Below are 23,736 nucleotides of genomic sequence, written 5' to 3' on the forward strand. Positions count from 1 at the left end.
AAGCTTCTGGAATTCTCTTTCCACTGCGGCGCGATAATGCAATCTGTGTCTTCAATAGAGAGGCTGAATATCGTATTCGTTACTAAACTTCCTGCTTTGCATGCAATGCGGCTACATTCTCATGCGATGTATTTAAATAACAGAAGCTGCTCAATTTAAAACAATTTGGCTCACAATGGGAGGTGCGATAGTTCGCGGTATTGAGTTTATATCGCACTCTACTCTGCACCAATGTCAATTACGACCTAAAAGTAATTGCCATATTATCCAAAACGGTTATGAACTATAGCTGTGCTGCGAGCAATTTTTCCGGCTTTACAAATTGCAAATAAATATTATGGTAGGTTATTGTTTTTTTAAGTCAAAACTCTAGCTTTTATTTTGATAATCAACCTACAGTAATGAAAATTCCGCTTCTTAAGTCTTGTGTGTTTAAAGTTATTTTTAATTAAAAAAGTTTACAATTCATTAAATGAGGTAGGCCGTGTTCACGGGCTCGATTACAATGCAAATTTGTTGTGCCCACCATGGAAGCAAGGCATGCAGGGCATCATAGCTTGTTAATTGCTGGTTGCACTTGTAACACTAAACTTGCTGGCTGGTGCTTCGTTATTCCATAGCTAGATTCCTATCGGCCCACCGGTCGGTGTTGAATACAATTAGCGAGTCCTTTAATTGACAGACACTGCAGAGCGGAATGCTCTCCGGAAAGCGTAGCTCTGCTGATTAAAACCACGCGGAGAATGCCGTTCCATTTGCATACGTTTTGCGACTGAAAAAGCCAGTAAATTATTCCACTTTTGATTAAAATTTAATTAAACCAATCAATTTGGCCGGAGTTATTGCGGCGAATGCCGTGATTTGTTTAATCGGCAACAGCACCAGAGTAGGGATCTTTGTTTGCAGTGTGGAGAGTGCGCGTGCGAACTTGGAGCCTTTCTTAATTCAGTCTGGTGGGCTGGTGGTGCGTGGCGGCTGCTTTCAACTTTCGAGTCAGATTCGCCGAGCCGGCGAGGCTCAAGTTGGCTAATAAGCCCCCGAGAGTGCACACATTAAGTGCTGAACGTGCTCACTCGCTCGAGCTCCAAAAACAGATTTTCCTTCAAACCCGGCGAGTGCACCACCGCTTTGCCGATGAAAAGATCAGCGGCAACCACCACGCTGCCGGTTTTTCTCTTTTCTCTTGCCCCGTCGGTCCCCATCCCTGCGCTGGATGCTGCCGCAGCCACCGCCACTGATCTCACGCATGAGATCGTTTGCTAATTATGCGATTTCCACCACCACACTGGCCGAGTGCGTGCAATTTTTCATCCGACAACAATTGCTTTGCCTTTGAGTATACACGGGGACCGCGCAGCAATGCGAGTGGAAAATTTGGTTAAAAGCATAATGCGGCCGACTGAGATGTGGAGATATCTGCTTGGAACTCAAACTGGGGATATTTCTGTTGTTGAATGTTCACCGTGCTATTCGAGCAAAAATGAAAAACAGAACATCACTTCACGAGCTTATAACTTATATTTATTTCTTTTTATCTTTTTCGCATAAATCTGCAAGTTTCTTCATCATGGAAATGTGTTTACTTTTTCTGACTTGTAATGAAAAATAAACACCGTTGAAGGTAATTGCCATTTAAAGTGGTTCTCAGATAGCCAGAGCGCTCGTTTCAAAGTGTGCCGAAGAACACCAGAACGCGACTTATTTCATTTAAATTTTGCTTCCAGCCTACCAATCTTTTTTCTCTGACAAATTATAAAGCAGATGCCAACCCTTAGTTGTTAGTAAATATCAATTAAGGTGGTTTTAAACAATTCTCCTGGATTGGCTCATGACACAAAATAATATAACCATCCATGATATATTTTATAGTGTTAAATATACAATATTGCAAAACCTAGAAAAAAATCCTTGTATTTATTTCATAAACCAAGCTTTAAGATTGAGTCAAAGCCAAAGTTTACCCTGGCAGCGCTATCTTTTTAGAAGTGGCTGCAAAGTTATTGTGAAATATGCAATCGATATCAGCGCATGGTCAATCACTGCAAATTATCCAGAAAAAATCGCAAAATCTTAATTTTCACTGTACCTTAATTAATCTTCTATAGGTATTGAACATATCAAAGTTTATTGTTCAAACGATGAACGCTTAATGTAGGCAGCAATGCCTATTGTTTTCGCCTTAAGTATAAACTAGCTAAAAGTTTTTTAGGAAAAAATCAAATTTATGTATAAATGAAAGTATTTGTTTTCATTCGGTTGTTAATTTTTGTTTCGTATGTATTGAAATTTTTTGTACTTGAAAACGCTAAAGCAGGCGCGTGGCCTAATTTTTTTAACAGTGAAAAATAAATAAAAATTTAGACCCAATTTAACGATGACTTTAGTATGGGAAGCATTTTCACAATATTAACGGATGAATGGAAGCGATAAAGTTTCACAAGTGGTTGATACGGTATTCATGCACCTAAGGTAAAACTCTCTTTCCTTTTGAGGAGGCATGTTGACAAATCGCAGCTGGCTGTCACATTCTTCGAACCAGATCCCATTTCTTACCCTAGCTGCTTTTCCGCGTTTAAATTCTCCGCTGCTTTCTCCATTTGCACAATGGGAGAAGCAGCCACCGCGACATTCTGCAACAATTGAAAGAGACTTTCCGCCCGACAATTTTTCAATGAAGCCGGTGAGCAACATCTAAGTAAGTAAATCAGGCAATGCATCAAAAACAGTAGCTGGCAGACGGTGGAAGCTGCTGCGGTGCGTGGCCAAAGTTTTCGCAAAGTTTACGCCTCTTTATTACATTACCTCGCAGAGAAAGCGGAAAGGGAACGACGGCGGCACGAATGAAACTTCCAAATGCAGACCCCGGAGGCGAAAGTCAGCCTGCTTTTCAACTCCATTGTGCGAAAAAGACAACAAAAGTGCATTCCACATTAAGGAGCTACTCAACATCGTGTGTGCATGCGGCGTCGACTTTTGACTTATACAAAAAGCCCACGCAAAGTTCTAGACTTCTTAATCTCTTTTGAGTATTTTATGATGATCCGGACAAATCCGGATTTCCAGAGAGGAAACGAACTGCTCCATAAAGACTTTTCAGGAGATTTAAGCAGATGAAAAAGCTTTATTTCAAATAATTGTAAAATCCCTGTTGATTCCTGTAAAATGTGTGCGTCAGAGAAAGAAACATCCAAATTCTCAGTATGTATAGGAACAGGCGATTGATAAATTCTCCTACCTGCTCCTCGAAGGCAGCTGCGGCCGGCACACGCACAGGGCGAGAATTGCAAGTTCCTGCCGACGCAACCACAACAACAAATCAGGAAATTCCGTTCCGGAATTCCGAGTAATTTTCTCGCAGTCGGCGCAGGCTAGCGTGGTTTGTTACTTGGTCACGAAAGCATCCAAATCGCACAGACAGCAAGCAGAGGATTGAAGAGGAGTCCGGTGGTGGAGGGCAGCTGCTGCGGGACCTCTGCTCGCGAGCACGACCGCACTTCGACTGATACTCGGCTGGCACTTTGACGCGCGCGCATTATCTTGCCCGCCGCCGCCACCACCGCCGCCGCCGCCGCCGCCTGCCCCGAACAGGGGTTGCTTGCTTCGTTCGCAAGCCCTGCCTTCGTGCAACTACCTGCCTTGCTTGCCCAATTCGCCCCCATTAAATCTTACGGCGCGAACACTTGCTGCTCGCAACTTATATGCCACCGGCGCCGTTGCTATAGCTGCTGCGGTTGCACTCTCTTGCATCTTCTCCCCCATTACCTTACACGAGAAAAGCTACCCTCGCCGCGCGTGTGAAGAGGTGTTTTGGGGTTAATGGTGCGTGAGGACGGATGCAGATTTTAATTGCACTCCTTAATGGTCGACATAATGAAGTATTTTTAAAATGTTTCACTTTTGAGTAACAACACAAAACTGTGTTTTTCCGATCTATTGGAAAATTTTTTGTTCTGAGAGAAAAATTCAAGCTCTATATAGGGGGAAAATAATATTAGAGTAGCTTAGAATATTTATTGGACGCCAAAGGTGAACAACAATTATGTATATATTTTGTATCAAATGGAAGGATGAAATTTATATACATAAGTGCATCAACACATTTCAGATATGCCTTGGTGAGAATAGCTACTAATACAATATTAATTAAAACGTTGCCTGTGACTAGAGGATCTAGCTTATGATGCAAACATCGCAGTTAATCCAGTTAATTTAAAAATAATTTAACGAGGTAAAGGAGAGGTTGAGTTAATTCGGTTTTATTACATTTTATCATAATGTTCAGCAATTCTGTTTTAATTTATTGGTATAAATACATAAAGCAAATTATGAACACTTTGCTTTATTTTGCAATATACTTCCATAATTATTGGTATAAGCCTATGAAGGCAGATATACTCGAGGTTTTCATAGCTTTCAGTTGAAATTAGAAGCAGCTTCATCAGCGTTTAATGAGCTTACATTTCTCATTAATTATACTAGAGTATGAAGCTGCTACTAATTTCAGCGGAAAATTATGAAAACCACCCGTGCATCTGCCTCCATATAGGCTTAGAAATAAAACTAAAATAGGCAGATGTTCTGAAAAAAAAAAATCATTTAAATATCTTTGTTTTATTTCCAAATGACTGCAGTTATACTTTGTGAGTCAAGCATATAGCAAAAATGCTTTGTGTAGTGATACACTTCCTGAATGTTTCAGGTCAACGAAGTGATTGATTCAGATAAGCACTGACTTAAGACTGTATTTTTTAATAATTTAGCTATACCAACTATAGAATAAAATTTCTTTCCAATCACCTCCCTCTCTGTTCTGCGCGTCCGCTGTTTCATCGTTTCAAGTTACTACCAGTTTTTTCTATCTACCTGTACGAAGCATGTAAATTTGTGAAAAAATATCCTGGCTATTTTCGGAAAACCCAAAATGTTCACGAGTACAATACGAGGAGGAAACCAGAGCTATATGTTCCAGCGCAAACGACCCAAATCTCTAAACAAAACCCACTAACTTGTGCAGCTACTTTGTATAATGCGCTGCCAGTGTCTCTTCGTCTTGAACCGCGTTATAAGGAGTTTGTTGCTATGCTGCGTGAATTTTTACATCAAAAACAGTTTTATAGTGCTGAAGAGTATTTTGATTGTGTACAGAAGTTGTAGCAACTTCAATTTTTCTTTTCTTTTTGAGTGAATGTAACTGAATGTTTGATTTGCAATTGAATGTATGTGGTTTATTGCATTACTGTGTTAAATTATGTACATGCCAAAAGACAAATAAAAAAAAATTATTATCACGACTCTTACTATTATTTTGCACACTATATTAACTCTGGTGTTACAGTATCAGCTTTTTCCTAAAATTTGGCCACAAAATATCAGTTCGAAGGATGCGATACATTCAATTAATTGGTCTCCAGTCAGGGAACATTTTAAGTGTTTTAAATGTCTTTAAGTCTCCGAAATTGAATCGGATTTCATTCATTTATTCCGATCCTCAATTCATTGTACGACATCTGGAGCAACATCTTGCAGTATGTGCATAAAGTATTAAAATCAAGTCAGCAGAAATTTTACGCTCTCTGTTATGTATACTTTTCCATTCCACCCTTCGCCGCTGCTTCCTGCTTTGCAGGCGAGACGCGAATCGGAGCGAATTGCAAATAAGGCGCGCGAGAGAGAGAGAGAGAGAGAGAGAGAGAGCGGGTGGGCGGGCAGGCGCGTTTGTTTCATCAGATAGCGCGAGGGAGGTGTCCTTGGGCCTCGCCTGGATCGGGCTCTCCTCGAATTTCTGTACGCGCCGAGTCTTCGCGTGCCGCAGCAGCCCCCCGACTAAAGAGACACACAATACACCGCAGCACAAAGAGAGGAAACTTCTTTCTCTGCCTCGCCAGAGCACTTTCGTTTCCTTTTCTCGCAGCCGCTGCCACCAGCCAGCTCCCCAGAGCGCGACCGTGTCAATTGAAACTTATCTTCAATTTTATGATAAGACCCGAGGATTTTCACCATATTGGATGAACCGGCGATAATATCGGCACCGTATAATATCATCACACGTTCGTTGCATACGCAAACAACCGGCCACCGTGAAAAGAGGTGCCTGACCGACTTTATTCGTGAAATCGATTTATCCCCGCTAACAAAGTGAAATAGTCTGTCAACAATGGGAGTGTTGCACACCATGTGACTGCGATACCCTTTTGTTTTTTCAGCAAATTTTTTCTATGTTATACTAATTTATTATAAAATGTGTTTTTTGCGGCTCAGTGTAGTTGGTTGTTGCCATAGCTCTGCCCGCCTGTCCTTGCTTTGAATTTTATTTTAATATTTGCTTCGTTGCACGGTTATAAAGCAAGAATAAACATATCCTTTGCACGCGCCAAGGAAAAGGTTGTCAAGCAAAAATGAGTATATTTATTTCAATGGTTACTGTGTACATACGGCTCTCGCTTTGTTTGTGTAATGCGTGTAATGTTATTTTCCTACCAATGCCAATTTACATTAAATTATCTAATTGGCTGGAGCGTGGTGGAGCTCTAATAAACCGACTCGAGTGAGTTCGATTGCACTAATTATGCTTGATTAAAATGACATTTTCCAGTGAGCATTTTATTACAATGCAATTGAATGATCACGAGAGTGTCACTTTGCCATGAGCTTGCTGAGCCGTTTTATTTTGATGGTGATTAATGAATCAGAAGAAGCGCTGTTGAGTTGAGCAGAATAGAGCTCATCAAAAAGCCCGTTATTAATTACAAGCGCTGGCTTTCCTCTGATATTTGATTTTGTATTTATTCAGTTAAACAATTTATGACAAAATTGAGCCCACGCACAACGCCACTGAAAGCATTTCACTGCTATTTGGCGAAATACATACATGCTCGTTTTCTGGCCAACCCGACACCGTTCGGTGATCCTGAAAGACACCTGAATGATGCCCCCGTTTATTCTCCACCCGGCTCTCTTGTTATAACAACGTCAACATCGCACCAGGCCAGGCAGGCATCCAGCCCCGCACCCGCCACTACTGGCAGCCATTTAATTTTATATTTATTGGTGCAGCCGGCTCCGCGGCGAGATATTAAAGCCATTATTGTTGGTCTCCCCGTGCGATGCTTTTCAATGAAATGGTCGTAAACACAATTAATTCAGTCGTGCGACGCCAATTAGGAAACCGAGCTCTTTACGCGTGAGTTATATTTGCGTGAAACCTCAGCGGCAAAATTAACTAAGCTAGCGTATGGTCACGAGTAAAAAAGCTCTCGTCATGCTTTAGCTGAAATTGCTGACCTCCGCTCGAAAGAAGAAACGGCAGAGCGTTCACGCCGGTCGTAATAATGGCTTGTTTGCGTTGCCAACTAACGCAGCCAGCAGCAGCAGCTTGTTATCCAGGGCGTTGAGTTGAAAATCTGATAATTTCCTTTGCATAGAATGTGGGCAAACTTTGAATTAGCAGCTGCGGCGCTCGAACCCACCTGAACTCGCCACAAAACTTTGCAAGTGGCAATATCATTACAATGCCCAACCACTCTCTGTTCTGTGCTCTCTGCACCTCCACTCTCTCTTCTGCACACCTTTAACCGATAGTTTACGTTGTATACATATGTATCCTCTATCCTCCCACTTGCAACACCTTACCTCTACAAGTCGACGATCTTCCTCAATACAGCTTAACTCTGCTTGTAATTTGGAACGCAAATATTGGCTTTCCGCAAATCGAATTTGGTGTATTTCTCCGATTGCTGTACTAATTGACTGTTAACACGTTATTACATTCAGTAAAAAACTGTGTGCAAACTTTGTAAAACAAACGTGTTACTGAGTAAAACCAGCTTTTTTATTTGTTGTTGTTTATCCATGGCAAAACCTAAAACAATCGAGTGCAAACATATTTGCATTCATTAATTTCAATCGACACTATCAAAACCATTAACCAACAAAGCTGAGAGCGTGATAATTTCATGAATAATGCTTTTAGTGTGATTGTATTTTTGGAAACTAACAACATTGTGGTATGGCACTCCATTTGGATGCTAGATTACCAACAGGGAAGAGATAAAGGTCACTTTGTGCGAGTCCGTTCTTAGGCTTACGGTCCCAAGAAACCACGAGCAGGTGATAATTGCAGTGCGGATAGCAACCACAGTCGGCTGGCCCGCATGCAATGGCTCTCTCTCTCTCTCTCTCTCTCTCTCTCTCTCTCTCTCTCTCTCGTCCAGCAAACGGCTGGCTGTGTTTGCAGGTAGAAAGCACGCAGGCAAATAAAGCCTCACCGCAGCTGAGCTCAGCCTGCTAGAGTTTTGTTTAATTTCTGCTTGCTGCCACTGGCCGCCTGTGTGCAGCAACTACAATGAATAAAATCAACGTATTTCTTAAGCGAAATAACGCTTTAGCGAGGGGAACGGGAGTAACTGAGTGCACTCTCGTGTTCGTAAATCAGGATTAGCATAGAGGCCAGTTTTAAGCATCGCGTCGGCCAGCGGATTTATTTTTGCTTATATAAATACTTCACCTGACGACGGGGCTTAAAAATAATGCTCCCATTTTGGGGTTGTTTTCGACTCAGCCAATTCCAAATTTTCTCCCCCTTTTTAAACCAGACGTGCACAGCTGAAATTCGCGTTCAGCATAATTTCATGTTTCCGGGACAAAGTAATTAACAAAATGATGTTGCTGTTGGCCAAGGCCCTTTTAAATCTGCGAGAATTCCCGGGCAGTATCCCGCATGGAAATAATTCTCTATCATTTTGTAATTGTGGCGAGAGTGGTGGCACAAATGAAAATTCCTAAATGGCCAAAGTGTGATTTGGCAGTCAAAATGGGGTCATTTAGTCGCTGATTGAGAGCTGCTGGCTTCAGCCACCGTAATGCCATGCGTCCCCCACATAAGCCAAGCCACCATTATTATGCAATGCAGTTTACAGCATGCTGTCAAAATTTATTCGCATTTCAGCAGCACATATTGTAATGCAATGCTATAGTTAGCGGCCTCAAACACGCTCTCGGCACGGTGTTTTGCACGGCGGGCATAATCTCTTTAATCTTTGGCGTTCGTATTGAATATTGTGAATTTCGTCGCATTCTGCGTGTGATTTACTTTTATGGCAGTCCATTTGACGCGATCAAAGCGATTGCAGGTTTGTGCTTTCATCGCTTTTGAGTTCGCCTTTCCGCTCATTGTCAGCACATTCGATTCAAATACGCTAAACGCTGCATTTTTCTTCATATCGTACCTCTAGATTCCCGATTCCAAAGTCAATTTAGCACTTTCCAGCCTTTTGTGGTGCGTAATCCGTCCGGCGGGAGGCAAGCACCCTTTTAAGGCTCCCTGTCGTACGTATACCCAGACGCTGCATTTTAGCTCTGCCAGCGGCAGCCGAGAGGCAACTTTCGGCCTGCGCGTTGTTTATTTTGCCTGCAGATTAATCTTATTACGGGCGCTGTCCTTATTAAGCCAAAATTACACTTATCCTGGCTCGTTCCAATAATAATCTTGCAGCTAGGGCCCACTCAGCGTGCCGTACGCGCGCCGACCACTCTCAAATAATTACACCTAATTTAGTTCCGAAGCGTGTGCTGGGGCGAAATGGGCGATGCTGTGAATTATTCACATGAATGGCTTCGTATCCTGCTCTCACCTCCAAGACAATTATAGAGGGTGGAGCACAGCTCTTCGTGATAGTATTGGCTGCGCGCGCGTAATTGAAACAGGAAATGTGCGCCCGTGTTCATTGTCAGTGTTAGGTTAGGGTTAGACAGACAGACATTTGCATGCATGAATCTTGGAGAGCGGGTCGGTGGGTCAGGAGGGTAGATACACATACACTTAAAGTGGACTATAGCTTCAACAGCAAGATTGCAAATTTTTCACGAAGTGTGTTCTGAATTTTGCATTTAAAAAAGTTTTTATTCTAAAAAAAATAAATTTTAAAGATAATATATTGTGATGAGTTGTGATGCATATTAAATGAGCAATGTATAATCCTTTTTTTCCACGCGGTGACCTAAAACTTACGGTAAATTTTCCTAAAGCATCATATCATAAAGTTATGCAGTGAATACTTTTAATCAAAGCCATAACTTTTGAAAATCACCAAATTCATGAACTAAAAGAAAAGCAATCTATAGTTTATTTTGAGTGGCTTTGAAAGCCAGGCAAAACATATTAGGCTTTTATAATACATTTTTCATGATATGAACGGCACAAAATTTCTATTGAATACAAATTAAATCCATTTTATTGAGTAAATAAATAAATTATACAATGATTTATGGAATGACAAGATGTAATCACGCAAGTAGGAAGGAATTCGTGTTTAATTACTCTTTCTCTGATCTCTGCCACAAATTAAATGAAGTCATGCATAAGCAAAATACATACACAACAGCGAGTTGCAAATATTTGTCGAAGTCAGTTGGCTTCTAATACATAATGTATTAATAAATTAGTTTGACGATCTCTAATACATGGAGCGCCCTCGGCAACAATTTAGCTGCTGATGGTTGTACTAATTAATATTAATAATGTCCTAATGGAACGCTGATTAGTTCATTCACGTGAAAATTTCTCTTCATCTTCCACAAATGCAATCAAATCTCAGAACTCTGTTGCCAGGCAAAAGCTCTTCCGCTGAAACTCGCCTTAATAAACCTGTGGCGGCGCTGATTATCAATGAAATCGATGTTTCTTTTTATTTCAATTAATATTCATTGAGCGAGACAAGCTAGAGAATCTATTATCTAGCTGAGGCCTAATAGCATATGTTAAATATATTGATTTCCACGCTAACAGCGCATCAAGCTGCCGCAGGGGGAGCTCGGGTTAATTAAATGGAAAAAATAATAATGAGAGACTCTGTTGCGCTGCGAACAACATGATAAAAATGCGCGCCTTGCTCGCCAGGGAACGCTAACGAAATAAAACATTATCTCTCGCTCAGAAAAATAACATTTTTGTCCCCAGGAGAGGTTCACTCTCTATCTTTGCCAGGAAATAAAACGAATAGAGGCGAATAATGGCAATGGCGCTGCGTTTCTGCGGGATCCGATTGAGAAACATCGAGAGAGCAGCCAACTGGAACCTTCACAAGAATTCCTGCGCGTATCTCAGCTCATACGTCGCTTTCGATTTTTATAGGGTTCTTGATGAGCTGCACATCATGAAAATTAGGAAAAATCCAATACGCAAGCAGCGTGCTCGAATTACCGCAACATTGTGTATTCCAGGAATCCCCGATCGCGGCTTGTTCATTCGTTCGCGGCGCGGTGGGTATTGCGTACACTCGTAAAATTCGAATTTGTGGCAGGCAAGTTTGAAATTCAATCAGGAAAAATGAGATTAGCGCTGACGGTATTCCCGATTCAGTAATAATCTGGGGGCGCTTTTTGCGTGATGCAAAAGTTAGCGCGAGCGGTGGCGACGGCGAAACTTTTCATTTAAGAGTTCCGCTGCCAACTTTTTCATAATTTTCTCCCAACTTTTTCTTTACCGCCCCTCGCTGAGGGAAATTCTGTTCGGTCATTCTGCCGGGTTTCTCACACCCACAATTCAAAATTGGCCAATCCGCAGACTAACTTTTCCACCCGAGCGGATAGATTGTGGTCCACATTCACGTTATGTTTTCCTTTCTCTGCCTCCGTGTAGAAGGTCTAATTGGCCCGGCTTCCCTTCGGATGTGGCTTTCGTGTCGAATCTCCATGAATCCTGCAAACAGCTCGAGCGTGTAATCACGATGCTGGAATCAATGAATCAAAAAGGTGGGGAAAACATCCGGAGAGGGTTATTTTGAGCGTTTGGCAGGTTTAAATCGCACCACTAATATCTGTCACTGAATTTCATCATTTTCTCTTGGTGATATTTTTAAGGACAATATTTCAATGTGATATTGAAAATAGATTTTTTTTTTCAAAATTTAGACAGTTGAGTAATCTTTCCTTGTTTATTTAACTACTGACATTTTTTGTTGCATTATAGTGCTTAAGTCAGTAATTAATTTAAAAATTATTAGAGGCTGTGAATTAAGAGTCAATATTGTAGACAAGAATTGTTTAAAAAACTTTATTACCTCGGCACTAGATCATAAGAAGTATACAATCAAGGCAGAAAGTGCGTCGTGTCTTTATTGCAGCTCAGAAAATCTCCCCGGGAGCCAAGGAAGCCGCCCCGAAAAACACACCAAAGTCGTTCGACAGTCAGTTTTCACTGCGGTGACAGTGCGGGCGGGGGCCACTCCGGATTTGCTACCATTCCGCATCCTCCGCCGGCGTCGCGCATGAAATAATTGGCATCCTCGGGGGATATTGTCTTAACATGTTCTGTTATAAAAGTTTGCAGGAACTTCGCAAAATCAATACAGTATACATCGCACACCACAAAACGTAATATGAAAGTTTGCAGGGCTGTATATGCGGAATTAGTATGTGTAGCGTGTACTCGCGTGTCTGTGTTTATGTGTGTGTTTGCGTGTGTTTGTGTGCACTTTTCCCTACTTATACATGTACTGCTCAAATCGTAAAACATCATCACGTCCCTCAGGTTCGTAAATAATATGGTTCCTTTAGTCTTTGCTTCTGTCTTTTGAAACACCACTTTCCACGCACTCCTCCATCAAACGCGCTCGCTTTTCGCAACTCGTCGTGGCAGGGGGATAACCGCGAATTTCCATTTACAACAGCGTAAAAGGCGAGATATGGTCTAGACAGCTGAAGGCACGCTTGCTCCAACGGAAAACATCATTTAACTCCGTCTACTTTATACACAACGCGCAAACAATGAGGGCTCCTAACACGAAAACTACAAATCGGCGGCGGGTCACTCGATGGGTGCGGTGTCGACGTCGTCGTCCCTGGCGCCGCTGCACGAGCAGCAGTTCTTCACGGCCTTGACGCACGAGCGGAACTTGTGGATTACTTCCTCTTGCATCAGGTTGAAGCACATGGCGATGATGGCCATGCCCAGCATCAGGTACATGGAGCAGAAAATGAAACTCATGTCCAGTCCTTTGGACGCGTAGATCTGGTCGCCGGGAACGATGTCGCCAAAGCCAATCGTGCTCAGACTGATGAAGCAGAAGTAGGAGCCGTCGAGGAAATCCCAGTCTTCCCACTTGGAAAAGAGGATTGCGCCACCACAAACGTAGCCAACCATGATAGCCAGGCAGAGTGTCACGGGGACCGTTATCTGCAAAAAAGTAACGATTTTTAATTTACAACATTAAAATTAGATTAGCCGGCTTTTCATCAATTTTAAATTAATTAATTTGTTTACACTACATAAAATTAGGATTTGCATTTCAATATGTTTTTATTTCTGTTACTACAACTTAGAAAAAAGTGAGAAAAACATTTTTAAGTCTTATTTTGCCAAACTAAAAGCTCTAAAAAAGTTTAGTTGGAATATTAAACAAATTTTAGGACACAATTCGCGTCAATTTATTGTTAAATATTTCTTCTACAATTCTCAAAAATTTTGTGTTTTAACCCCTTCAGTGCACAAGAGAAGATAGAGTTAAGTAAAATGATGAGCGAACTTTGCTATTAAATATCAGAAGCCGTGAATGGGTAGTCAACATTTTTGCAAAAATTGATTAAATCGTGTTTTGAAAGTTTTAAGGTTGTGTTTCTCAAAAACCAAAGTGAACACTTTCCCACATTTTTATACAAATTCACATGTTTGGTAGACTCACCATTTTCGCCCAACTCACACTTCTCGCTATGATAGTGCATTAACATTGATTCTTCCCATCAGAGCGAGAAGTGTGAGTGATCGGAAAGCGTGAATCCTCCTCTTTCGGGGAGACTTTTTTCAATTTATATGTTTGATATAGATTTTCAAAAAGCACCATGTAACACTATAAATTATCAGAAGAGATTTTTTAATTTTCTCAGAGTATGACTATATTAATCTATGTGAATTTAATCGATTTTGCCTTACAACGATATGTGGTAAATTAGGTAACATGAGCCAAAAGCTATCCTGTCACCCGAACCAAAATATCACCTTACAAGAAGTGTAATTTTTGGTTAAATAATTTTTATTTTATTTTTTAATTTAAATAAAATTTTGTGTAGCATATAAACGAAAGTATTAAATTAATAGAAAAACGCTTTCTCACTGTGTCATCTTTGACGCTGTCCCCCAGGGTAGACTCGATGTGGGACTCCTCATACTGCTCGTCAGTCTCGTCAATGATTTCCGGTACCTGCACGGCTACCGAATTTTCCGGCGAGACGGACCTGCTGTCCCGATTGCCGCCGCAGCCTCGGCAGAGGCAGCACTTGGCGTAAGACCACTTGAAGCTCTTGGCGAGGATGTCACCAATGTTGGAGAGGTAGAGAAGGAACAGCGGCATGCCGATGATGGCGTAGAAAATCGTGGCCACCTTGCCCCACTCGGTCTTCGGTGCAACATTACCGTACCCTGCGAATCATTAGCAAAAATATAGCATTACTCGCGATCGATCCGAATGCAATCAATATGTCAGTCAGACCGTGAAACTTTCCTCGTTTTTCTCAAACATATTGAATTTTCTACGCGGCTTGGATGTGCTTTTAATATCTTTGGTCATTTTTGTTGACAACAGATATGATTGATCAGGCTCTCTCGCAATATCAAATATTCCGCACTCTCAACGCGTACACGGCGCGAACGCGTCTGTTTTTATGCCGGCTGAGGAAAATAGCCATATATCTCGTACTGTGAAACTACTTTATCATCGTTTATCACACACGCGAGATGTTTTTTTTTTGCAGCGCGCGTAATTATTAGCCTTCGCCCTGCGCGCGTGTCTGTTTCTGCTAGAAACCAGTGGCCACCCTCTCATCTGTCAGAGAGCTTTCTTTTAGCACTCTATTGGCCAAATTGATTATTTCAGGGAGAAAGGCCCAATTTAAAATGGACGCCAAGGGGCGCGCGCCTTGAGAAGTGATAAATTTCGGCCGCCTAGGCGCCCTAGGCGTGCACGGAGAACAAAAATCTTCTCTCTCACAATCAGTCAGGGCAGTAAAATAATTGCTGCCAAAACATGCTGGCATGGAAAGCACAAAAATCATTTTTCAGCTCAACCAGCAGATGTGGGAAAGTGATGAAATACTTTGCATAATTTATTAATCGGATAATATGCATAGTGGTGCTTTTGTTTTGGCAGCAAACAATGTAATTTTGGCCACATTGTTTGGAAAATGTTGTGGAATAAAGATTAATGTGAATATATTTTAGTAGTTGCAGTAATATTTTTAATGATATTTGATATTTAAAAAGAGAGGGAAACATTGGAATATAAATATTTTCAAAAAATGATAAAAAAAAAATTGATTTCTTCGTATTCCTGAAGTTTAATCTTTCAGTATCGGCCCTTCCGACCGCTCGGCGAGAGTACTTGAGGGTAAATACATGCCTGTGACGCTCATCGAACCGGCTCGAATACATCATCAACCACAAAATTAATTCTCAGAATATTCAGGGGCCATGGCGAAAGGCCAACTTGCTGTGTGTGTTTCTCTACGACTTGACGAATCTCTTGCAGCAACCCTCGAAAATTGGAAAACTTACCACGTCAAATAAGTTGCTGGTAACAGGGCTAAAATTGCAGCAGTTTAGATAAAAGGGGGAATGCAAGGAAAAAGGAGGGAAGCAGGAAAGGACGTGGCGAAAAATAATAGAGTTCACGAAACGCCTCATTAGCTTGGTCAATGAGCTTCCTCCGCCCGCTGAATGATTTCCATTCTGAAGGGGATCAGGTTGCTGCATTATCGCGAGATCAAACGATCAAGGAAAAGAGAAGTCTTTTCTCTCAACGTTCTCGGAACGGTTTCTCGCCCATATTTGCAAATGGAGAAACTTTCCCTTAATACACACTCGGCGATCGGGGGTATTATTGCGAATTTCGCTTTTGATAGAGTGCCCACGGAGCCGCAAAATAACGAACTGCTCCCCCTCCTTATTGATCGGGAAAGAGAATGACGTCGCGTCGAGGTATACGCCGTTTTTTTTATCTCGTTGAATTTAATTTTAATGTCTCTTTCAGGCCGCGAGACGGATCGCCGGGCGGAAGAAATTCATGAGCGAAATGTCTCATCTGGGACGCACCGTATAATCAGCGCTTCAATTTATTGATAAGGAAAGAGCCGCGCTGTGAGTTATGATATGAACATTAAACTTTTATAGTGCCCGTTTTATTCCCTGTAAAAATAATTCCAGACATGTATAGACGGGAAGCTGACGGTTTATTTAGCGAAACGATTCGTTATCAAGGCAGTGACTGAGAGTCTGGAATTTGCAATTCATGCGGTTTTGCTTTTTTCGCACAGACGAGGAGCGGCAAAGCAGTCGGAAAATGTGGCAGCAGCATTTTATTTGCGTTTCCGCTGCATTTCCCAGTTTTAATTGGCTCGCCATTTAGATCTCGAGCTGCAGAATGCATTGTTTACTGCGCTCTCTTTTTGTTACGCTCTTCTTGCAGTTTAATTAAGCTCCCTCGCTTGTAAAGGCAGCGAGTCAGGTGACGGTTGACTGTTTTTGACGTGACTTTTGATCTCCACGCGCGCCTTTCTTCTCTTTTTTTATAAACACATGCAGCAATTATACAAATTGCACAATGGCCTACTTCTCGTTCTAATTGTCTTTATGAATGAGAGAGAATTATTATTTGCTTACAAGTGCATCCCTGAATTACTCCGCGGGATTGAAATGCTCTGCACTGGTACAAATATTTCTTGAGGCGCTTAAAACGCTCGAATATTACACTAATTAATTAATGCTGGTAACTTTTTACTGGCTGTGAAAATGTGTCTTGTATAACAACGCTCAGAGGAGAAATATTAAAGGTAAAATGGCTTAATGAAGCTATTGCAAAAGTGGTAAACATTTAATCCCAGTCAAATTATATATATATATATATATATATATATATATATATATATATATATATATATATATATATATATATATATATATATATATATATGAGCCATTGATATTGATGAAAATATGCAAAAAAGGGGGTTAAAAAAAGTATAATTGTATTTTTTATATAAAAAAAATTGCGTCTTAAAATCACGTAAAACCTGCTGTTTAGACCAAAATGACCAAAACTAAAGACTATGTAGGAATAAAAACTGACTAAATCACCAAAATGCGAGCAAAAATCGATAACCTACTTAGAAATGTATTCATTTTCCACGTTCTCATTTTCAATAAGTGGAGTCTAAAATAAAATCATACACATAAAAGCAAGCAAAAATTGTAGTGAAATAGTGACGTATATAGGATTTATATCGATTTCTTTTGAGGATACGGTTTAATATCTATCCTCATATTTTTTCATTGCGCTTGCCTAACTGGGTCTCCATGACCCAGGGTACCTGAAAAAAGCCCAAAGGCACTCAGAAACGGGACCTGACTTATCAAAGTGCGTTCCTTGACTCGCCGACCGATTTTGCGCTTAATAAACCATTAGTTACATTATTTCATTCGCTCTGAAAGAGGTTTCTATTTAAATTAACACCGGTAAAGGTAAAACATGCCTTCAAAATCCCAGCGGAAATCCTGTTGGCAAATTTGCCGACCACCACCATGTTTTCATCCAAGTAACTGATGAGTGAAAGTGTTACTGCTTGAATTTTTCCCCACGCTTGCGCGCATTTTTTTCGGAGGAGCACGTATACGCAGGGCTGCAAGTGCGAAAATCTGGGTGTTGGCTTGGAGGCCAACTTTGCGGCGGAGAAGCCAGCGAGCGAGATAGCGGGAAAGAGAGCCATCCATCACGCGGCGATGTCAACGAAGCGCGCTCTATTCACAAATAATACGCCCTGTTGTGAAATCCGCCACCGCGTATACACACGCATGTGTGTATGTTTGGGCGCACCACCCTCATGGTAGGGCGCGGTATCGAGCTCGCTTTTGCTGCGGGTGCTGCAATTGCAATTCGATAATCCCCTGCTCTGCTACTCACACACACACGCAGGCAGGCAGGCGGCGTTCGCTTTGTAACTCAATTCTCGGCTCTGCTGCGTCCAGCCGGACCGTGCACGTGGTCGGCAGAGCTATATTGACTCGCCCGCCTCCCGACAATGAACGGCCGAGCTCGCTAATTTTTCCTTGTCCCTCTGCACCGGCCACTTCCGCAAGAGGCTTGCTTACCGAGTTGATTTCCAACAATGCACCCATTGTGCAGAACTGATCAACATATTCCATAGGGTGGCAGCTTGCTCTCTCACAGTTGTTAGTACTGCGGAGCGTTTTGGGCCCCGTGGCATTGTGGTTTCACGCTCTAATTAGATCCAGTACGGCGGGATTAATTTTAAATTTATCGGTAACTAACATAGCGAGTCATTAGCCTGTTGGGGAGCTTGCAACATCGCTATAAATATTTTAGATTGCGTGAACAAGAAAATTATTTCCGTAACAAAACATACCGACTGAATTTAATACCTTGCTGAAAGATAATATCGACTAAACCATGGCATTATCCACTTAATATTGATTAATGCCATTAGAGAACGTTATATCCTTCAAGAAGAGGAGCAGTCGTTAGAGTATGGAACAGATTGCTCGAATCTGAGGGCCTCAGAATTCATCAATCAAAGCTCGAGGCAAAAGTTCATTTGCGTGGCTTTAGTGCATTGGATTCAGTTGCCGGCGTTCTTTGTTGCGAACTTTTCAAAGCTGAAATGACTCCGGTTGGCGAAGAGCGTGTTTCGGTCTCACCCACTCTCTTCATACATCTCGCTCTCTCCACATCATTCCACTCACGTGAATCGCACAGATTTAGCTGAAATCTACTGAAGCAGAAAGATGACAGATATCGAATTTTCGCAATCTGTGCGGGGGTGAAACATCCAACTTCTCGTTCGTGCGTCGGCAGCACGCTTAATTGAATCCGAGCACTAACATTTTACAGGCAATGCGCCTTAATAAACGGCGTCGGGCGTGTTTTCGAAAATCTGACTCGCGACTCAAACTTTGCAACAGTTTTTACGCGCCCAAGTGTAGGCACGAAATAATATACAGGTGGCGTGAACAAAAGAAAACATGCGCACGCTTTTCTTAATTAACAGGCACGGTAGGGCTCTTATGGTATAATTGTGTGACACATCGCGAAACAGTTGCTCAAAACAAAAAGGTTGTTTAAACCACGGTGCCGCCGCCACAGTAGCAGCTTGCGAGTCAAAGCCACTGAAACGACAAAAGCCAGAGTCGCGCTCTTGTTTCCAAAAATAATGAAACCAAAAAGCAGCAAGCAAAAGTTAACGTATAAGCGAAATTAGTTTTTTCCGAGTAGAATATTTAAAAAAGACTAACTCACTTTAACGCGAATGAAAGCTAAATTAAAACACGTCTCTTGAGCTACATAATATTAAGCTTTTATTTGCACGACACAATTTAAATTATATTCAGCATTTAAATTTTAAATATTAAATAGATTTCAGTGATTGATCAACATTGCAATGTGGCTTGGAGTTTGATTTGCGCAATTATCAAATAGTCAATCTGGAATTTGGTAGAGAACAGATCGAGGCTTGGTTTTGTGATTTTCCCGAGCGCGTATCACGCTGGATTGCCTTATTCCAGGACGAGTGACTAGTGCTTTAATCAAAGTCCTTGATGCTGAATCAAACAGAGCTCCTTTGCGGTCTCAAACCCGTATTTAATTGGAATTTGGTGTATTCGGTGTGTATTAGGCACTTTAGGCAATGAATTTCTAGCAACGGTTAGAACTCTTATTGGAAAGAGCAGCTGATGTTTCCACTACAAGGTATATTGTTAATTTGAGTAATGAGTATTGACAAATACGTGCAATATCCTTATGCTGGGTACATTACACACGTAAAATGAGAAAGGGATGCCATATAACTTCCAGTTTGCTACTGAAGTTTAAAATAATTTTGAAATTTTTCTCATTTTACGTGTACGCCAATAGTCACTACTCAAATTAACAATACATTGTTATACCACTTTTGGCTAAACTTTAGTCAATAATAGCATTACCGTATGCTTAATACATATATGCATATATGATGCATTCTACTTACCAATAAACATTGCGCAAAAAATCGCCCGGAAGGCAAATTAATAATAATGTTGTGCATTACCGTCGGTCTTCTTCGTCTTTGCACTGCGATGTAATGGAAGTGTTCACCGGCAGTGTGTGCTTTCATAAAGGCTCAAATACTTGAGACATTAATAATTTTAATCGCTCGACACAAGCGCACGTCAGGCTCGTAAGTACGCGGCTAATAGTTTAGAGTAGCGCCAGCCGAGCGGAGCGAATTTGCCAGTCGCATTAAATTGACGAGAATCACTGCTCTCGCGTGCTACATGTTTCTCTGTCTTTGACACAGCAATTTATTTCGCCCGGCCTAGTCGCTTCTTGTTTTGATCGAATTAATACGACGCTCATTGTGCCGTGAAGCCTGTGCAATAATTGCAAACGCTCCAGCGAGCAAATCACGTCAAAATGAAACCAAATTTAGAGGGGAAAAATCGTGTGCGTTGGAATATTTCCGTCCCAAATGTCAACAATGTTTTCACGTGTTTAATTTAGCGAAAATTCTGCTTTTATCGGCGGGATTTGCCATTAAATATTCATTGATTGGTTATCCAAATTGACTTGCACTTTTGAAAAGGAGGAAACCGACGAATACCGACGCTGACTTTTCCTCCTCCTTTAACATATCTGATGGTCGGGATTTGGACGATCAAACTCGATTTTGCCTCGACTATGCACGTGCCAGTTTTGTTTATCCGGTTTTATTCATGGCCAATTTTGCCTAGAGCGAATGCTGGGTGTATGCGCACACACTCGCCTCCTTTTTCTGATTGTAAGATACAGTCAGCCAAATCAAATAATGCGAGAAGAGAAAATCTTCACAAATAAAACACACACGCACATCCTACTTTTATCCATGCCTCGCTGGCACACGCTGCGCTGCTGAAGCTACGGCCGCCGCCGGATTGATGTGACGATATTTCATTTCTGCGATTCCCCCTCGTGCTTTCTGCACGGCTTCTCTTCTCGTCCGTTGATTTGCAAGGCAAATCGCAACGATTCGTCAATGCGAGCAGGCATTTTAATAAATCAAATTCCACGGCCATCTCTTTGTTTTTCTCGACGCAAATTTTCTCCGGGCGTGTTACAAATCTCTCCGAGAGTTTGCGTGTAATGCGACAGACAGACAGCCGAGAGAGCGTTATTTTCTTTTCGCGCAGTGAGGGAAAACAGAGCGTGTTTAAAAAGCGGATATACTTTATTTTTTGAGTGTACACTGTCGCGCGTAGAGGATTCGACAGAGGTGCGCAGCGCGCGCTACAAAAAGCTCCAGTTTTACTGATGCATTCACGGTTATAGCGGCTCAAAGTAACGTGTATATACGCACACATATTGCCGCTGCCCACAGCCTGTATGGAAACAGCAGAAAGGCTCACTTAGGCACGGCTATGTCAATCTCGCTTTTTTGAAGATGAGGAATACATATATAGGGGTCGTGAAACCTTTTTCAGCAGCACACCGCCACAAAAACAGCAAAGCTGCACAAAAAAACAGCAAATAGGTCAGCGACGAGTGGTGGCCTGGCCAGGGTCCCTCATGGAACTTCGGGATTAAATTGCAGCTTTCTAATTTTTTACATTGTTTCTTGTGTAGTTTCCATCTCTTTTTTATTTCAGATTATAAGCTATTTTATACGAAGCCTGATTTTAAAAAGTGATACTATCTAATGAAAAATGTGATAAAGTCAGGGTTATTACATTCAAGCATAACAGCAAATCAGCAAAAGCAACAGAAAACGTTAAAAACACTGTTTGAAAGAATAGTAAAATGAATAAAATTAAATAAAATTTGACGTTTTAAACATAAGAAATGTTCTGGAATCACATGGATTTATATTTTTTGCAACTTTTAAAGAAATATACAGCTCTTACGTATTTCCTCAGATATAACATAAGGTTTGTCATATAAATTTAAGGTGATCTATTTTCTCCGACAAATCCAGCGTCCATAGAAAAATTTCAAATACTTGATAGAAGCTGTGATTTGATGGTTGCGGTTCTTTTTGGGTCAGTTCTGGCGGCGCTGCCCCGGCAACCAGCGTCAGAGCAAGCCTCTCTGCTGGCCTCGGCTGCTTCAAAATATAAAATTGCATTTTGCTTCATTTCCCGCACTGCTCTCTCCACTATTTCTCTCATAGTCCGCGGCTAGGCTAGTTCTATTGTGCAGAGCAACTCCTGAATGATTTATAACTCGCCTTTGCGCCTGCATATAGAACTCCATTCATTTTGCGCTCAACTTTTCAAGCCTCGTGGCCTCCTTTGTATTGTGCCGGGTGGATATGCATCGACAGAAAATCTGTGATCGTTATATGGGGAAAATTGCCTCTCGTACTCGCTCACTTGGTGGCCCCAGATGAAGAAAGTACTCTCCCGCTGCCTTCATCCACGAGCACAGACGCAGCAGCCTTAAAAGTTAATCAATAAAGAGGAATGTCTCGCTGGCGTCAAAGCGAGCTTCGGGATTCTTTGCATGCGGTATTTTTAACGGCGGCTGATGAAAATTTCAACTATTTTTAACCCCACTTTCTAACCTTTCAAATTAACACACTTTGTGAATATTTTTCAATAAACAAGAGTGACATGCGTGCTAATACATTTTGGCAGTTGAGAACTTCCAGCCTGCGAGATAAAGCCTAAAATAAAGTGTTGGTTTAACCAGGTCGAAAGAAAACAATTTCCCCTCATTTTTGCTCCCAGCTAAAAAAATCGCGGATGTGGTGCTTTAATTTAGGATTAACATCACATTAGAGCTGGATGATTTTCATAAAATATTACGACGAAATAACGATCTATTGTTTGCTGGTCTCTTGTGAAAATCCGCCAAAGGAAGCTATTCAATTTAACGTTTATTCTTTCCATTGCAGTTTTATTTCGCCTTTAAATGCGCACTTAAAATAACAATTTATTTGCATGATCTACGCATAGCAGCTCATTTCTAGTCCAGTGTCCCTTGTCGTGAAACATTGTAGAACAAAGGGAAAAAATCGCAACCCCAAGTGAAATAAAGAAGAGCGACTATGGCACTTTCCCAAATGCGGCAGCTCAGCGCAAGTGCGATGAAATGAGAAGACCCAGAGCACCAGTACTTGCATTGTTTTTTAAAAAAAATGCGCCGCTACCATTACAGTAATAGCTGTCTAATGCAACCATTAACGGAAAACTTTTTCCTCCACACCAATCTAATCTGCCACGCATGGGGTGCACGCCCCAGATTCCTCTCTAAATTACAATTGTCCGACCTCGCTGGCTGCCTCGGCTAACCGTGCGGAGGATCAACGAACTGCTCCGTCAATGCACGAGGGCGCAAGAAGAGCAGAGAAGAGAGATGCTGCTCTCGATAAGCTTGGGATGCTTGCTTCTTACCCCGGAGCAGTCGGTCGGGGGCGGAAATAGAGCAACAGGGCAAGAAAAGAGCGTCGAGGCCTTTGTTCTTCGCCATTCAAGCAAATGAGCCGCTGCCGCGAGTGCATTTCGCTGCGAAATGCTGCTTCTGCTTCCTTCGCACAGGTCATTAATCGCGATAAGCGCGCTCACGCCGCGCGCGCCCAGAATTGGAACACACACACTCACTCGCAGCATGAGCAGCGCGCGTGCAATGCGCCAAGGAGCAGCGGCCGGCCTGCCTCTCCGGCACCGACGCTATTCTTAAATTGCGCACGATTGCTGCGAACGTGGAACATGTGTTGCCTTGTAATGCC

The 23,736-nt window shown here is 41.8% G+C and overlaps 2 protein-coding genes across 3 annotated transcripts in view; both read right to left on the reverse strand.

Annotated features, from left to right (window-relative positions):
• LOC135947049 (TWiK family of potassium channels protein 7-like) overlaps positions 1-3,489 on the reverse strand; it is a 102,313-nt gene extending 98,824 nt beyond the window's left edge. For both annotated transcript variants that reach the window (XM_065495606.1, XM_065495605.1), the window contains exon 1: positions 3,236-3,489. The gene's annotated coding sequence lies outside the window, so the exon portion shown is untranslated. The remainder of the gene's footprint in view (positions 1-3,235) is intronic.
• An 8,533-nt stretch (positions 3,490-12,022) lies between these two features.
• Positions 12,023-23,736, reverse strand: part of sand (sandman) — a 37,665-nt gene continuing 25,951 nt past the window's right edge. Inside the window, exons 4-5 of the mRNA XM_065494384.1 lie at positions 14,106-14,410; positions 12,023-13,171 (exon numbers count right to left, since the gene is read on the reverse strand). Of these exons, the coding sequence (XP_065350456.1) occupies positions 12,803-13,171; positions 14,106-14,410 (674 nt within the window). The 3' untranslated portion in view covers positions 12,023-12,802. The remainder of the gene's footprint in view (positions 13,172-14,105; positions 14,411-23,736) is intronic.

Source organism: Cloeon dipterum, chromosome X (assembly GCF_949628265.1).
Source record: "Cloeon dipterum chromosome X, ieCloDipt1.1, whole genome shotgun sequence".
Lineage (NCBI taxonomy): Eukaryota > Metazoa > Arthropoda > Insecta > Ephemeroptera > Baetidae > Cloeon > Cloeon dipterum.